The sequence below is a fragment of the Zingiber officinale genome, chromosome 9B (genome assembly GCF_018446385.1).
Source record: "Zingiber officinale cultivar Zhangliang chromosome 9B, Zo_v1.1, whole genome shotgun sequence".
Taxonomy (NCBI): Eukaryota; Viridiplantae; Streptophyta; class Magnoliopsida; order Zingiberales; family Zingiberaceae; genus Zingiber; species Zingiber officinale.
The window spans coordinates 5,823,827-5,842,070 of NC_056003.1; the positions used below are offsets into that span (position 1 = coordinate 5,823,827).

Sequence of the window (18,244 nt, forward strand, 5' to 3'; positions counted from 1 at the left end):
CCCTCCACTATGAGAGGATGAGAGGGAGCTCTTTTGTTGGAACCACGTCGAAAGAGCTTCTAGTATAGATTCTCACGCTAAGTTTGAAGGGTAGTGTCTAAATTCATCATGTTATACCAATTAAAGTAGGTTACTGGTAGGATCGAACCACCTGTAAGGACTAAGAAGTGCTATGGTGTCCTTGGACATAGTATTATGATAAAATATTCGGATTGTCATCCATATATTTATAATTTGAATCCTAATTATAATATATTTATAAGAATTTTTCCTTGAAATAAGGGACGTAATTGAAGGATGTTAGATTTTTAGTCTGGTTGTCATGTGTGTTTCTCGATTTATCTTGTTGATCGATAAAAATTTTTTTACGAAATCGAATCGATTATTTTCAAAAATAATCAATAATCAATAAAATCAACTGAAATTATATATATATATATATATATATATATATATATATATATATATATATATATATTTATATTTCAAAAGTACTAGAGTAGTCAATACACATGGGCAACCCTATGGTGCACACGTGGGGGCGTGCATTTGGGATGGGCAGGATAATACCAGTCTGAAAGAGAACTGTGCCCTAGAGATCAATGTTTGTTTTTTGAAAAAATATTTTTTTAAATAGATTTTAAATTACATTTATAGTATATAATGCTAAATGTATTTATATGAAACTGATTACTTACATCAGAGTAGTATATTCTCCGTATAAATGTTTTTACACTATGCAATGCATCCATTTCTCAATATTAATTAGATGCTTAATGGAGACTAAGATTTTTTTTAGAGCAATTAGTATAAGTTATTTCCTAATTATTAGGACTAAATTGTCACTTTATCCATTCTACTAGGGGGCGTTTGGTTCTCTCCTAGGAATCGGAATGGGAATGAGTATCATAGTATTATGGAATGAGAATGGGTATGAGCTTGGGTATCATTCTTAAAAATGATGTTTGGTTAGTTAAATATTTTCAATCGGAATGAACCTAAATTTTCTTTTTTACCCTTACAGGAAAATAAGAGAAAAAATTAAATGGAAGAAAAAGTTGAATATGAGAGAAATATATGATGAGAGACAATGATGAGAGAGAAAGTGTGATGAGAGAGAAAGTGTGTTGAAAAAAAATGAAGAAAGAGAAAGTATGATTAGAGAAAATGAGGATAGAGTGCATGATAAGAGAGATTGAGAAGAGAAAAAGTATAATGAAAGAAAAAGTGTGATGAGAGAGAAAGTGTGATGGGAAAAAATGGTGAGAAAGTAATATGAGAGAAATGAAAGACTGAGGAGAGAGAAAGTATGATGAGAGAGAAAGTGGGTTGAGAGAGAAAGAGTGATGGGAAAAAGTGAAGAGAGAGAAAGTATGATGAGAGAAAATGAGAGACTGAGGAGAGAGAAAATATGCTTAGAGAGAAAAAGTGATGGAAAAAATGAAGAGAGAGAAAGTATTATGAGAGAAAATGAAAAAGTGAGGAGAGAGAAAGTATGATGAGAGAGAAAGTAGGTTGAGAGAGAGAGAATGATGGGAAAAAAATGAAGAGAGAAAAAGTGTGATAAGAGAAAATGCAAGACTGGGAGAGAGAAAATATGATGAGAGAGAAAGTGTGCTTAGAGAAAAAGTGTGATTAGAGAAAATAAAGAGAGAGTGTGTGATGAGAGAGAATAAAGAGAGAGAAAGTGTGATGAGAGAAAATGAGGAGAGAGAGTATGCTGAGAGAGATTGAGGAGAGAGAAAGTACGATGAGAGAGAAACTATGATGAAAAAATAAGTAGAAAGTGTGTAATGGGAGAGAAAGTGTGATAGAAGAGAATGAAGAGAGAAAATAAGGAGAGAGAGTATATGATGGGAGAGAATATAGAGAGAGAAACTATCTTGAGAGAGAAAATGTGATGATAAAATAAGGAGAGATAAAATATGATGAGAGAGTGTGTGAAATTAAAAAAAATTGAACAAATATACTAAGGGTATATTTGTCTAAAACTTAATTCACAATCTCATTCTATCAAAACCCAAGGGAGGGGGTGGGTTTCATCCATACCCAAATTTTTGGATTTCATTCCAAAATCTTGATTCCATTCCCATTAACCAAACACAAGATTTGGAAATGAATTCATTCCCTCATTCTCAAACCCATAAACCAAACGTCACCTTAATGTTTAGAAACAATTTTTTTGTTTATTCAAAAACTGAAAAAATACAGCTTGTAATTAAATTTTCTTGATTTTCTTCCTTTAAAAATTAAATATTAATTACATATGCATTCATGATTTTCCACTTTAAGTTGTATTATAATTATATTATATTGCGCAAATTTAAAGGTTATTATAGTCGTTGGATATCAAAATTTATAACCAAAAATTAGTTGACAAAATTAATTTACTGTACTTTAAAGTTATTCCACCCTAAGAAATAAGTTGATAAAAGCGAATCAATACACGAATTGATTTTATTCAATAAAATATAATAAATTATAATATTGGATAATTTTCCATGGTTATATTAAAAAGAACTAAAATTAAAACAATCTGTGCATAGATGAATATAAATGAAATATATTAAAATTTGAAAGTGGGATTTTTTTAATAAAAGAAATCATTGATTATATTACCCATGCGAAACCGCGTTTCTATTTCAATCCACTTTTTTTATTATTTTAATTTTTAAAACGACTTCGCGTTGACTGTCTATTTATTTGACCCCGACCATCGTCAATTTTTAATGATTTCTTTACGCGAATGGAAGGGAGAGGAGAAGCGATGGCGGCGGACGCCCCGGGCTCTTTTGGCCTCTTCCGCATGGACGAGATCGAGAAGGTCTTCGCCTGCTACGACGCCAACGGCGACGGTCGGATCTCCGCCTCCGAGCTTGCCGGCGTCCTTCGAGCCCTCGGCCTAGACGCCTCCCCCGCCGAGATCAGCGACATGATCGCCGAGATGGACTCCGACGGAGACGGCTTCGTCGATCTCCAGGAGTTCGCCGACTTCCACCGCCGAAGCGGCGGCGGAGGCGGCGGCGACGGAGACGGCGACAGCAGGGAGCTGAGGGAGGCGTTCGACGTGTACGACCTCGACGGAAACGGGCTGATCTCCGCGGAGGAACTCCATCGGGTGCTGAGTCGTCTCGGGGAGGAGTGCTCCGTCGAGGATTGCGCGCGGATGATCCTACCCGTCGACGTCGACGGCGACGGCAACGTCAACTTTGAGGAGTTCAAGAAGATGATGATCGACGGCGTCGGAGGGAGGTGAAACCCCCCTAGTGCAAAACCACTTCTGCAACAGATCTCTCATGATTTAGAAGCGCATAAATTAATGTCGCTGCTCGGCCGTAGCCTTGAACTGTCCCTTGCTTGCTTCTGATTCAAAAGCAATTGCCTTCTATAAAATTGTCACGTTTTTTTCAAGAAAAGAATATCAATAAAATATTCTAGAATAGAAATATAAAATGATTAAACCTATCAAAATGAAAAATTTTACCGGTGGGATACAAAACATAATCGTCTCTCTTTAAATTAGGATCATAATCCTTAAATAAAATCCTAAGTTTACTTATTTCTAATTTAGTTCCTCAATAAATCAAAATTTCCACATGATATTCATATTATTATATTCATAATAATTAAGCCTTAAGTCAATCTTTAATTCTAAATTTGACCATATTACTTTATGACTTATTTAGATGATGACATTAGATATTTATAATTATAATTATGATCCTAAAATTTTAATAATCTCCCACTGAGTCATATGTGTAAACTTATAAATATATTAATTTTAATAGGCTCATAACTTTTGTAATCATTGTCATATGACTTCCTTAATAATCTAGTCTATTAATTATATAGACACAGGATTAATGTAATCTTTGTTGTATCTATCACAATTAAACCATCAATTGTCAGTTACATCAATATAGTCACATGACAAAGATCAATCATGAACATGTGACATGAAAATTACATGCAAGGTAATCTATTTATGTCAATTTTCAACTGGTTCTCCTCAACCAATGTGAGATCAAAACTTTAACTTAAGTTATACAAAGTGTAATGAAATAAACATTTAACTTTATATTTAATCAGAAAATCTCTAAATACACAAGTTTCAATAACATAACTAAACATAGACAGAAAACATATAAAGTACAAATTCCCACTAGATCTAGCATTCACCAAATTTGATAACACCTAAATAAGTGGTATGGCCATAAAAGATATTAGGTGGTAAATCCTTCGTAAAAGGATCTGCTATCATGGAGTTTGTGCCTATGTATTGTATCAAAATCTATCTACTTTGTACTCTTTCTTTCACAACAAGGAACTTGCAACTCTAGGAGGGCCGCTGATGTGGTGATTCCACATTTTTTTCACAACATGGAACTTGATATTGGTGTACTTTGATTTTGTCAAGCTCCTATTATTGTTAGAATACAAGATAGTTGATCTATTGTCACAAAATAACTTCAGTGGTTTCTCAATCATTCCCAAAATATGCAATCCATAGAGAAAAATTTTCAGTCATATTCCATGATTAGATGTCTTGTAACATAATATAAATTCTGCTGCCATAGTGGAAGAAGTTGTCAATGCTTGTTTGGCACTTCTCTAAGAGATAGCTCTGCCGACCAACAGAAAAACATAGTCTGAAGTGGATCTTATACGATAGCATCCCGCAAAATTAGAGTTAAAATATCCCATGATCTCAAGAATATCTAACCACTTATATGTGAGCATAAAATCAATAGTTCTTTTTAAATATCTCATTACCCTCTTTGCTGCTTTCCAATGATCCATTCTTGGGTTGCTTAAATATTTGTCCAACACTCCAACAATGTATGTAATATCCAAACGTGTACAAACTTGAGCATACACAAGACTTTTTACAGCCGAAGCATAGAGAATCTTCTGCATTTCTTGAGTCTCGAGGCTTTCTTTAAGGCATTGTTTAATACTAAATTTGTCTCCTTTAGTGATCGAGGTGTTACCTAGTTTGCAATCTTACATGTCAAATCTTTTAAGCACCTTATCGATATAGTTCCTTTGCGATAATCCAAGAATACCTCGAGAATTATCTTAGTGTATTTGGATTTCTAGTACAAAAAATGTGTTATCAAGATCTATCATTTCAAAATATCTAGATAGAAATCTCTTTGTATCATTTAATATACCTATATCATTTATGGTAAGCAAAATGTCGTCAGCATATAAAACCAAGAAGATATACTTACTCCCACTAAACTTATGATACACACAACCATCTAACACGTTTATCTCAAAACCAAATGAGATTATTTGATGAAATTTGTGGTATTATTGACCAGAAGCTTATTTTAACCCATTGATCCTGTCTGAGCGTTGAATCAACGGACGCTGGGGACGTGGCTCTCCCTGCTGTCTCCTCGTACGCTCCGGTGATCCTGCAGCAAAATCGAGCAGGGTGGGGTTTCCCGGCGACGGCCCTCCGACGATCAAGTCAGGCAAAGGGGAAACAAGGAGGTGGCTCCGAAGATGAAGAATTGCATACATCCGGCAAAGTCTGAGGGCTCTTATATAGAGCTATGATGAGCTTGGTGCACACACATCGAGGCATACACGTGTCCTGCACCATACTTCAGTATGGGCTTGTCAGAAGAGCGTGCCTGACGCCATGCTGCTACAGTTCGAGCACCTCCTTGATGGGACAGGAGAACCTTCCATCGTACGATTCTGCGTATGGCCTGGTCATCGAACATGCCTGTTGTCAGCGACAGAGGTTACTCGGATGACGTCCCTACTGTCCCGTGTCTTTTGGTTTCATCCTCTCGAGCCAAGCGTCCAGCTGCTCGGCGGCTTCTTATCTTCGACCCGTCATAGATGTTGGTCCGTCCGGGGGAGATTCATGGTCCCCTGCTCGGACGAACACTCTTGTCTTGTTGCCTGACTCCTTGGCCGAGTGGACAGACCGCTCGGCCCTGTACCCTTGCCTTGGGCCACGACCGAGCGGACCACCCGCTCAGCAATATAGCCTTTTTACCTTGGCGTCTGAAACCCGGGCTCATGGCTGGGTTACAGTTCCTTCGACTGGAGGGCATGGCCGGGCGATCAGCATAGGGTGCCCGCTCGCCGAGCCCACGGGGTTGACCCCCCTTGACTCTTGACCCCTACGTGTCGTTGATCCTTTGCCCATGAGGACCCCCCGGCCTTATCACCAGATCACCCATAGATGGACTTCTTAAGTTTGTAAACCATACTCTTTGGATCTCCTGATACAAAGTATTCTAGTTGCACCATATAGATTGTTTCTTTAATGCCTCCATTAAAAAAATTTGTCTTGATATCCATTTAATGGAGTTTCATATTGAAGTGTGCGACAAGTGTCATGATTGTCCTAAAAGAGTCCATCGTTGAAATTGGAGAAAAAGTCTCCTTAAAGTCAGTCCCATATTTTTTAGTATAGCCTTTGTTGTTGCAGTTAACACAATGGTGAAACTTAGATTTTGATGAATGATAAATAAATTAAAGTTAGATGTTATGTTTGTCTAATTTATCTACCAAGTGTGTAGGATATGAACTTGATGGGTCTAAAGAACTGAAACACCAAGCTGAAGTCCAACTAGGTTAATAGGTGGCACGAAATCCAAATTGGTTAAAAACTGGCAGAAAAAAGTCCAGTTAGGTTGACAACTGGCTGAAGTCCATATTGGTTGAGATATGTCAAGAAGCCCTGGTGAGTCAAGAGACTTGACATCAAGGAAGTCTGTGATTGGTAAATGGAGGTAAACAACTAGAGGAGAGATCCAGTGAAGGCGCGTTCTCAGTTGAGGGAACAGTAGGTGTCCGTCCGACTTAGAGTTTCAGTGAAACTCAAAATTAGAACCAGACAGTTCGAACACTATTAAATATTATTCTTCTTTACGTATTATTACTTGTCAGCCTAACCTTATAATGAAGAAAATCAAAGGTTGGAAAAGGGGCTCCGGGCTCTAGGAGGTCCGAGTGCCCAAAGGTCCAAGCGCACGAAGGTGCTCCCAGTGCCTGGACAGGTGGATAGACACCTAGACGATGGGCTGCAGTGGCATGCTTCGACTAGTCAACCTACGTTAGTGTTCTGAGAGCCCGGAGGTGGATAAAGTTTACGGGATAAACTTTCGACGAGATGTAATCACGTCAGCACACTCCAGGAGCCCAGGGGTAGTTGTAGGCGCCTGAAGAGGTGTAACACCCACGAAATTATAAGATATGAGTATTATTTTTTTCGTTAGAGCATAAAAGTAAGAGGAATCAAAAGAAATAATAGAAATAAAAAGATAGAGAGGTGAGAGTTTGAACCTTGAACCTCCCACAAATAATAGGGTTAAATTGGTGTATGATAACCACTAGAATAATGAATAATAGATGGATAGAAAGGAATGGAAATTGTAGTTAAAGGTGAGAAGAAAGAACTAAGTAAAAGAGCAAGAGAAAACCAAGTTGCTTACCTTCTCTTCCTCTTGGTTAAGAGAGGGAGCAAGAAAAAGGCAAATTACCTTCTTTCCCTCTCTTCCTACTAACTTTTCGTGAGAATCAAAGAGGGAAGAGATAGAGGAGTTAAGGGAGGGATAAATGAAGACATAATTCATTCCCATGATGAATAAATAGGATTTAAAGGAGAAAAGAGAAAGAGAATTTCTAATTCTTCTTCTTCCTCCTTCTTCCTCCTCCTTTTTCCTTCTCCACCGAAACTTAGAGCTTTTCTCCCTCATTCTCAAAAGTCAAGTTAAGGTTTCATCTCTAAGAAAACCTTATTTCTAAGAAGGAGTCTCAAAGTTTACCTCTTACAAGAAGAAGAAAACAAAAAGGGAAAACTAAGAAGAGAAGTTCTTCTTCCTCCTCACAAGGGTATCATTTTCTTAAGGAACAACAAGCGGAAATTATGTAAGTTTCCCCTCACCTGTGGTACAATAGTTCATGAGTTTTTCTATGAGGTTAGGTTGCTTAAAAATCTAGGATTTCTTCATGAACTTTCGGCCAAGACAAAAAGAAAACCTAGGAAATTCTAAGACCCAACTACATATGCTCAATATGTTTCTTGTAATATGTATCTTATGGTAGGGGAATTAATCTAATGTTTCTATGCTGGAATGTTGGGTTAGAACTTAGATTCATGATCCTAGACTCTCGGCCAAGCATGAATAAAAGAACTAGGTAAGCTTAAGACTCAAACTAAACATGCTCCCTTTGTTTTTATGATATGTACCTTATGATAAGAGAGTTGTTAACATTTCTCATACTTGTATGTTGCTTGGAATTAGGATGTCTCCCTTTCAACTTTCGGCCATGATAAGATTAAGGGCCTAGGAGAACCTTAAACCTAATCTAAGCATGCCATGATCCTTCTTAAGATAAGATAGGAAGTTAATATGATATGCTCATGCTTGTATGTTGATTGAACTTTGTTTCATGCTCATGAACATTCGGCCATGGTAGGATTAAGGGCCTAGGAGATCTTTAAACCTAAACTAAGCATGCCATGATTTTCCTTAAAGACAAGATATGAAGTTAACACGACATGCTCATGCTTGTAGGTTGGTTAGAACTTTATTTCATGCTCCATGAACTTTCGGCCACAACAAGTTTATAAGCCTAGGAAATCTAGAACTTGAACTAAACATACTCATGATGTTCTTGGTAATAAATACTATGAAATTTGTTTAGGGTTTCCATGCTTTTATGCCACATGAAACCTAGTTACATGATTTACAAGTTTCGGCCATAGTAAGTTTATAAGCCTAGGAAACCTAGAACCTAAACTTGCTTATGATGTTCCTTATGATATATGATATGATATTGGTTTAGAGTTCACATGCTTGTATGTTAATTTTTAACCAAATGTGATGCTTGATGGTATTCGGCCATGACAAGTTTATAAGCTTAGGAAACCTATAACCTAAACTAAACTTGCTTATGATGTTCCTTATGATATATGATATGATATTGGTTTAGAGTTCACATGCTTGTATGTTGATTTTTAACCAAATGTGATGCTTGATGGTATTCGGCCATGACAAGTTTATAAGCTTAGGAAACCTAGAACCTAAACTAAACATGCTTATGATGTTCCTTATGATATATGATATGATATTGGTTTAGAGTTCACATGCTTGTATGTTGCTTTTAACCCAATGTAATGCTTGATAAGATTCGGCCATGACAAGTTTCTAAGCTTAGGAAACCTAGAACCTAAACTAAACATGCTCATGATGTTCCTTATGATATATGATATGATATTGATTTAGGGTTCACATGCTTGTATGTTGATTGTTAACCTAATTTACAATCATATGTTTCGGCCACCATATGAAAAATTAGGGTTAGAGACCTAATTATGATCTCCATGTGTCTCACATGAAATGCTTCATGATATGATAAGAACTTGCTATGCTTCTATGTTTATTTACGTATGCTCATGATCTATGCATGTTGATAACCCTTATGATGTGCCGTGTGCCCAAATTTATGCATGCTATTATGATGAGCTGTGTGCCCAAACTATGCATGTATTTATTATGTGTTGTGTGCCCAAATTATACATGCTATTATGATGAGCTGTGTGCCCAAGTTATGCATGTTTTATGATATGTTAAGAAATATGATATACATGAAATGATAAGAACCATGATATGTATGACATGCTACTTTACTTTATATGGCTTGTACCAAGGGTGAGCTCCATAAGCGTCCCAGGGTCGATGGACTAAGAAACGAGTCTCGTTAGGGATGGGCTCATAAGTGCCCCTAGGTCGATGGACTAAGAAACGGGCCTAGTATATATGCCTTGTACGGTTCAAGACTTGCTACCTTGGACCTACATAGGACGCGCGTATTTATGTATGTGGTACAAGCCGGGGCCCTAGTTATGTTGAGATTATGTTTAAGTATGTATATAATAAGTTTTCAAAAGACATGTTGTATATATATGTTCATGATACATGTTTTGAAAGTCATCTTGCATATACCTTATGATTAGGTCATGATATACCATGATACTTATGATTATGTTATGATATGCTAGAATGCACCTTATGATTATGCCATGATATGCCATGATACTTATGATTATGTTACGATATACCAGAATAAACTTTATGATTATGTCATGATATGCCATGATACTTTATGATTATGTCATGATATGCTATGATACTTTATGATTATGTCATGATATACCATGATACCTTATGATTATGTTACGATATGCTATGATGTGCTTTATGACATGATATGATTTGATACTCTTATGAATATGACATGATATGATAAGATGTTCTGTATTTTATGATTATGAGAGTTACGATATGACGCTTCTATACATGATATGATGAGTTTATCTCCATGCTTTATGCCTTGTGATTATGCTACGCTATACGATTTTTGTGAGTAGGAAGGATCTTACTGAGCCTTGTGTGCTCATAGCTTACTTTCCTTGTACCACAGATAAAGACAAGGAATGGATGAACTAAGGGAGCAGCAGGAGGGGCAAGAAGGATGTGTGTGGTAGTGACTCGGCTAAAAGAGAAAGACCTGCTTTTATTTAATAAGAATTATGCTTAGCTTATGTTATTGTTTTATGACTCCATGACATTTAATCATGCTTATTGGTATTATGACTTAAAATCATGTTAAGCATACTATGTGACCTTATATGCTAAGTAATTAGTAATGGTGATTTGAAAAGAAAAGAAAGGTTTTAAAAGAGAGATTTTATAAACAAGACTTCCGCTGTTTTAAGTAGGAAAAGAATATTGATATGCAAGTAAGTAATATTAATATGTAATAAGTAAGTATAAATAAAGTGACCCCCGTTTCTATTGAGCAGGAGGGGCGGGGCGTCACAAGAGGTCCTATACAAAGACCTTCTAGTAGCAACTTCAAAATATCAATTACTTTGACTTTTGTTGTCACGCGGTGCTCCAAGAAGCTCTCCATGAACCGAAAAGCTGCTCCGACAATCAATACTAAAGGTTAGATTTTACTTGTTGTTGGTACATTTTAGCTTATTACATTCTACTTAAATTCTTATAATATTTTTGAACTTATAGTAATTATCTAACGAAAACACTCAACGAGTGCGAGCCTAGAAGTAGGAGTCATTGAAGGCTCCGAACCAAGAAAACTATTTGTGTTAGAACTTCTTCTTTCATTCATTTATTCTTCGCTATGTATTATTGTGATTTTTGAAAAAGCAATGAATGTTATTCACTCCTCTAACACCTTTTCAATTCTACAAGTAGTATTAAAGTCAGGTCGCTCTTAATTGACACAATTATCAATCGGACAAGGATTGTTTTTAATATATATATAATTTGTGATAAAAAAATATTTTTATGTTTTTTTCTGATTTTATATTTTATATTTTATTTTTTTCACTATTAATCAGAATGGATGCAATTACCTTACAAATCTGTCATATTTTTTTTATTATTTTTTTAATTAGTTTTTCGTATTAACTGATTCTACAATTTTCTAACACGACAGAAAATGAATCAAGTGCGTACAATAAACCCTGTCGTTTTGTTACGGATAAGCCAAGAAGAAAGGCCTTCTCCAGTTGACCTTGTCAGCGGGCCCAGCAGAGGCCGAAAGGATGCACTCTAAAACGAGAATCCAATGCCGGACTCACTCACGCCTTAATCCAAACGCTACATCAATTAGTCGCAGATTATTAGCACTATCGTGCTGACAAATGCCATCAACAGTCGAAATTATAGTAAATAAAAGTTTTTTCCCGTAATTATTCAGTGATGGATAAAGCACCACCTGAAGAGTAATTCGAATGTAGAGTAATTATTATTAACAACTGCCCGAGGACAGGGACTGCACCGACAGAGCATTTTAAATTCCTTGTTGAAAACGATGCAGAGAAGCCGTGCGATGGTAATGTAGGTCAATTGGGCAAGGATCTGAAGAGGGAAAACAAATTGTCGGCCGCCTCGGCCGTCGCTGTCCCCACTCGGCCCGCTCGTGGCTCAATTGGGAACCACGGCGACGCGCCTCGTGACCCGGGGACGCTCCGCATGCAATGACTCTCGTGGTCCTCTTCCTCTTTCGTCCACTGCATGGCGTGGGACACCACGGGAAGGAACAGGGATAGTTAGCCTAAACGAAGGCGCGGCCGCCTCGGCCTGCCTTGGCATCTCATCAATCGGTCTCGGAAATTGGAGTTCCTGACGAAGCATGGGATAAAGTTTGATTCACTGATCACATAATGGGGCGTAGCCTGATAAAGCTCATTGTGGATCCGCTCGTGCCGCTGAATGGGAAATGGAGTTTGGACAGATGATCCGTTGGCCTCCCACATACCATACATACCTGCTTGTTCAAACAAAAAAAGGATGACAAAAGAAAGAAGAGTGCGAGAGGGGGTCATTGGGAATGAAAGAGCCCACTGGCATTTTGAATTACTAAAATTGACTGTTGGCCATGTAGATTGGTCTTATATCATTACTCTGTTTGAACTGTCGCAAAATAACAGAGAAGAAAAGCAAAAGGAAGAAGACATCGGACCTGTTTCTGGCATCCGCCATCCTCCACTTGCTACTGCTGCATTCTTCTTGATCCCTCTAATTACAGGGAGGAATAAAAAGGAAAAAAAAAAGGGTGGGATTTCAGCATTTGCAACTTCAGAGAAAGTAAGGGGGATTGGGGGAAGGAAGAAGAATGCGCTCCGACACCGCACTCTCCTTTCAAGTGTTTCCTTGTTTCCATAAGCTTTAACTATTTGTTTACTAATTAATCCTCCTCTGATTTCGCTCAGTTCGACTCTCTCTCTCTCTTTGGCTTCTTTGTTCTGCGTGCTCTGCGACTGCGACTGCGACTGCTAGACTGCGACTGAGTTCTAAGGGAAGCATTTAATTTGTTGCTTGCCAGCTGCACTGCCAAAAGGATGATGAGAAAAAGGAGGAAGACGCTCCATTGATTGCTGAGTAGTAATAAGCAATCGCTGTCCTGCTGCCTTTTGCTACTCAGTCTTTCTTGAGGGGGGTTTTACGGTGGCCTGGAGATGAGTCTCGCCATCGCGGAGAGGAAGGCACAACAGAAGCAACAGAGGCAGCCGGGTGGGTTCGTCGGCGTCTTCTTCCACCTTTTGGAGTGGAACCGACGGCTCGCAAAGAGGAAGCTTTTTTCTCGGAGGAAGCTCCTCCCTCCAGGTATTTGGGCAGTTTGTTATTCTGCGCTGACAATATAACGTGCATTGCGTATGGAGCGCTTACGCACTTCATTGGGTTGCGCAGTTCGGGCAGTGAAAGCGGCGAAGGCGTTCGCCGCCGATGAGAAGATGCCATTGGCGAAATTGCTGCTGGTGAAGTTTCGATTTTTTTTTTTTTTTTGGTGTCCTTTTATGCTCCTTGTGTCATTGACGCTCCCTCCCTAAAAGTCTATCTTTTGGGTCAAATTGTTAGATCGATGATGAGAACCACTACCAGGGTGATTTTCCCAGCACGAAAAAGCTCGACGATCTGGGACGTGGGATGCGGGCTCCTGGGCTGGTGGCCAGGTTGATGGGTCTCGAATCCATGCCTGTTGTCGCGCATGAAAGGCCACGAAAGGCTACATACTGCAGCTGCCTTGCCAACAGGGAGGAAAGTGGTGGGGTGTTTCACCGAATCGATCAGGATCTGCGTGTGGAATCTGGTGGGATTGGGAAACAGGAGAGCAGACCGCAGAAGTTGAGGAAGACTGGAGGGTTCTTGGAGAGACAGCCCATTGATGAAGGCCACGGGAAAGCTAATCTTCCGGGGAAGAAGAAGAAGAAGACGGTGCTCTCTTCCCCCTCAAAGAATAGGCTTCACAAGCTACCTTCCCCTGTGAAAAGCTCGCGGTTACCACCGGGCAGGTTGATGAAGGCTGCTACTAGAATTCTGGAGCCTGGTTTGCAGACTGGAGGTCGGGCTAAAGTGGCAATAACCTACAAGGATTCTTCAAACTTTGACGCAGAAGGCATTGATATCGTCACGACCTTGAAGGACTCTAATGAATCATTCTCTGATTCTGTTTCTGAATCTAGCTTGACCTGTAGGAGATTAGATGACAAATTCCGATTCCAACCAGGTGATGAAGAAACTCCGAGACAAAGGATTGGTTCATCTTCTTTTGATATTGGTAATCCTTCTTGCTCTCATGCTGAAATTGCTTTAGGTAGTTTTAGTTCGTTTGCCTTGCATGGTGAACAGTGTAATGGCTTTGAGATGCTTAAACCCGTTCAATCTAAGATCGTCATGCAAAACAACGTGGAGGAACTTGGTCAGAAGAATAACCAATGTGCATGCAAGACTAAGCTTGATAGGTCATCGAATAGTCTTAGGAGGAATCAACTTAGGCAGAATCAAGCCAGTGGAAAAAATGCTATTTCAAGAGACAAAGTAGCATTTGGAACCAAGGTTAGTTCAAGTAAGCACGGTGGAAGAGATGCAAATAAGCTCAGTAGTGCAAAAGGTTCTGCTTTTGTGGTAAGAAACGCAAGCAAAGACAGTTGTTCAAAGTTGGCTTATGAACAAAATAGCAATAGAAGAGAATTAGATACTAACACTAAGAAGAACATGTCGCATAAGAGAACAATAAGTACTTTCTGTGGAGAACATGTTGAAACCAGACGCACCACTTCTACCAAGCAAAATACTGGAATCAGTTTAAGTGATAGAAAGGGGTTTGAACAAAACACTAACAGGTCTGTCAGCAAAAGATGTATCAAAAGCAATTCAAATGACCAAAGTGGTGATGTATCTGGTTTCAAGAGCAGTGATATTTTTTGTTTCGCATTCAATTCACCGATTATGCATACACCTAGATCACCTTCTTACAAGGAAAAGGAGAAGAACAGGACTACAAATGGGTACATAAACAACATTGATTGTGATGCAACCTTGGAGTTGGATACGCGGAGTAACATGATATCTAACAGAATAGCTACATTGAGAGGGGATGAATTAAGGAATCTGCTTGAAGAAAAAATTAAGGAATTTACTTCCATCGATCAGGACTTACTAGTTAGAGCTGCAAGGCCTTTTCCTTGTCTAGAGGATCTAGGAACTGCCTTCATAACTGGACAGAATGAACATAAACATACAGGTGCCTGCTCCGAGAAAATTGTCACGTCTTCCTGCTCAGACTCATCTTGTTTTCCTACACAAACACAGGTGAAAAAAAAATGGTTTTATTTGCTTGCTCATATATCCTTGTGGTGTCCTCCATATGACATAGTGGTTCTAGTATGAGTGTTCCTTACCAGAGCTTTTCTAGCACTTGACCAGTAAGACCATATCTAGCACATTTTTTGCCCTTTTTAGGCCTTTTATATCTAAAATCTAGATGCATATCATAGGGGATATAGTTTTTTTGTTTGCAAGAATATATAATGTAAGCATGTTAGTGCTTATAATGAGTTATATATGAAATCAGTTCTAAATTGTTGGACCTCATGGCTTAGTGATGATGATGATGATGATAAGCATGATTTGAGATGGAAGAAACTCAGCAAACTTCGTTTTTTTCGCCTGCTAGTTTTTCATGTCACTTTCCTTCATAATGTATATAGTTTTTTAAAAATGAAATGAGTTATGAGAGCTGTTAGATTTGTTCTATTGGTGTTGTCTTTGTGCCAAAAAAAGAAGCATAATTACGACCCTGCTTCTAGACATGAGATTGGTATTCATAAATAGTGTTATTAAAGATCTCACTTATTTGCTTTCTCGACTATAGGTGTCAATGGGTTGGACCTGAGCTTGGGCCATGTCCTGGCTCGTGAGGAGTCATGTTTGCTGGGATCAAACTGAGGTCTGGTTCAGTAGTAACCTGGGCCTGGAGGCCATATTTAAAAGTTTAAAGTATTAAAAAAAGTTAATAAAAACTTGAGCAAAAATAGAATAAATATTATAGAAAAATATTTTTATTGAATATATTTAAAATATTAAACTATTGTATATATAGTCTTTTTGGTGGGTTGGACTTAGCTCATGGGCCATGTAATTGCTACTGGCCCAGGTACTTCGCTGGGTTCAGGCCTGGCCCATATATGGTCGGCATGCCGATACTGGGCTGGGCCATGGGTGGTTTGACCTAGTCAGCACTCCTAATCTTGACAGTTATGTTATCTGGACATTTTGTAGCATCAAGTTGAAATGGCGTGGCCAAATTCTTTATGGGCAATATATAAAAGGCCAGAGAATTTTCACCTCATTTTATCATTGTTGCCTTCTCAGTCAACTTCTTTAACATAACTTCTACAATGATAACTGAGATTATCCATTAAAGATAAATTTCTCAAGATTGCTCCTAGTATGATAGTTACTCAATTTGATTCTGACGAATCTTTTTCGGATAGGACAATGTCAAAATCAGCCCTGCATCAGTTCTTGATTTGGAGAGTAGTCAGCTTAGCCCAATATCCATTCTAGAGGCTACATTTTCCAATGAGAGTTGCTCAATTGGGAGCCTTTATGCCAGTTCAGGTGCAGCAAAATTTATCATATATGTTTGTGGACCTTGAACTCCTTTTTCTATGTTTGTTCCAATGAACACTGACATTGTAAATTAAGAGATCATTTTTGTCTACAATGTGTTTGCTTTCAGGTGGAAAGCTGCAGTTTGGTTTGGTGGAAAATTGCAACACACCACAGTCAACTGACACAGAGAATGAACTTTTGGATTCAGCAACTTCAGTTGATCTCAGGTCTATTGTGGACAAAATCCATCTTCTGAATTGCATAACTTCAACTGCTGATGATATTCATTGTGATGTTGGATTTTCAAACGCTAAACTTTGTGAATCCAGGCATTTCGCTTCAAATGCACAACTGTTGTTTGAAAATTTCACCTCGAATGGGCCAGAAGTTGGTTCTTTAGACATTTCTCTAGAATCATCTCTTTTAGACTTGCTACAAGCTATTTGCGACACACTTCAGATACCAACCGTTGATCCCTGTTATAATGGGTTAAAAGGAACAGATCAACTAAGAGAGTTGCTATTTGATTGCATGATCGAATGCCTGGATTCTAACTATAGCTGTTCAAGCAAGTCTGGTTTCATGACATATCTTAAGATACCTTTCCATTTAACCCGAGAAAAATTGTTGGAAGAACTTGACAGGCAAATAAGAGAATGGATGGATTTGGCAGGCAACTTTTTGGATGATTTGATCAAGAATGGAATGAAAAGCTCAACTGAAAAGTGGACAGTTTGTAAGATGGAAGTGTTTGAGACTGGCATGGATCTAGAGAGCAACATTCTTCAGACTTTGGTGGAAGAAACTGTGACCGATTTCTGCTGGCAGATGTTGAACATCAGAAGTTGCAACTGATGGGTCGATTGGTCTCATAAACAAGCCCTGATTTTGTGTTTCTTGGTTTCTTACTGTATTTACGACACTAAGAAGCAAGAAATCAAGTTTTGTACAAATTGCCAGAAGATTTGTGAAAAGGGTTGATTGCTGAGTCGATGTATTTTTTTGCTCAATCTTTGGATTTGCTTTGTGGCCTCAATCTACATATTATGAGTTGATTCCCTTTTACTCAATGTACTTATTTTCTGTTTAAAAGCTTCTTTGTATTTAACTACTTCTTGCAGAATCTTCTTAGCTACTCTTTAAAGTAGAAGTTGAAGTGCTAATGAGAGACTCTTTGGGAGTTTACTTAGCATACACTAAAGCCTTAATACAATTGCTAGTGTCACTATGTTGGAGTAGACCTCACTCTTTAACAGCGATTAAACTATAAAAAATCCACACTAGCAATTAGAATGCTCCTAATTCGAAGGCACGCAGATGTTTATCACGCAAATTATATATAATTATTAAAAAAATTGAAAAGGCCAGGGGCTTTGTTATCTATCCTACACTTCCTAGCACACTGTTAAGCATTCTTTAGCTCTATCGGATATGTTTAACAAATCCAAAAGGTTCGGTCCTCCGGTCTACAGATCATAATTTTGCCGGCAGGTAAAGTTTGGAAGCTTATTAATTCATTTCTTTTTTTCGTTCCTTGATAATTAAATGACCGGCCGGGGGAATTGGTCGGTTTAATTGCATTATAATTAAATTGTTAATTGGTGTAATTAACAATAAACAGAGGAGACAAATGAGAGAGCTTGGTGCCGTTCACTGACGGCACCAACCAGCTGCGGTTGGGAACTATGTGCGTGCATGGCTCGCACACTGCATTTGGATGAACACGATGTGGAACCCACTCACTTTTCCTTCAGCCTTTCTCAATCCGAACCACTTCTTCT

General features: G+C 38.3%; 2 protein-coding genes across 3 annotated transcripts; both read left to right on the forward strand.

The window, feature by feature from the left end:
- Positions 1-2,734: 2,734 nt before the first annotated feature.
- On the forward strand, positions 2,735-3,420 carry LOC122024716 (probable calcium-binding protein CML18). Its single transcript, XM_042583388.1, has one exon. The coding sequence runs from the start codon at positions 2,747-2,749 to the stop codon at positions 3,254-3,256; it is 510 nt and encodes a 169-aa protein (XP_042439322.1). The 5' UTR covers positions 2,735-2,746; the 3' UTR covers positions 3,257-3,420.
- A 9,037-nt stretch (positions 3,421-12,457) lies between these two features.
- LOC122024323 lies at positions 12,458-17,528 on the forward strand. Of its 2 annotated transcripts, none has more exons than XM_042582929.1 (6): positions 12,458-12,653; positions 12,779-13,172; positions 13,257-13,324; positions 13,425-15,158; positions 16,343-16,469; positions 16,591-17,528. In XM_042582929.1, the coding sequence occupies exons 2-6, from the start codon at positions 13,025-13,027 to the stop codon at positions 17,316-17,318; spliced, it is 2,805 nt and encodes a 934-aa protein (XP_042438863.1). In that variant the 5' UTR covers positions 12,458-12,653; positions 12,779-13,024; the 3' UTR covers positions 17,319-17,528. The 2 variants fall into 2 exon arrangements, with proteins under 2 accessions (XP_042438863.1, XP_042438864.1); XM_042582930.1 differs by having other exon boundaries at positions 12,461-13,172; positions 16,591-16,690; positions 16,793-17,528.
- Positions 17,529-18,244: the final 716 nt, after the last annotated feature.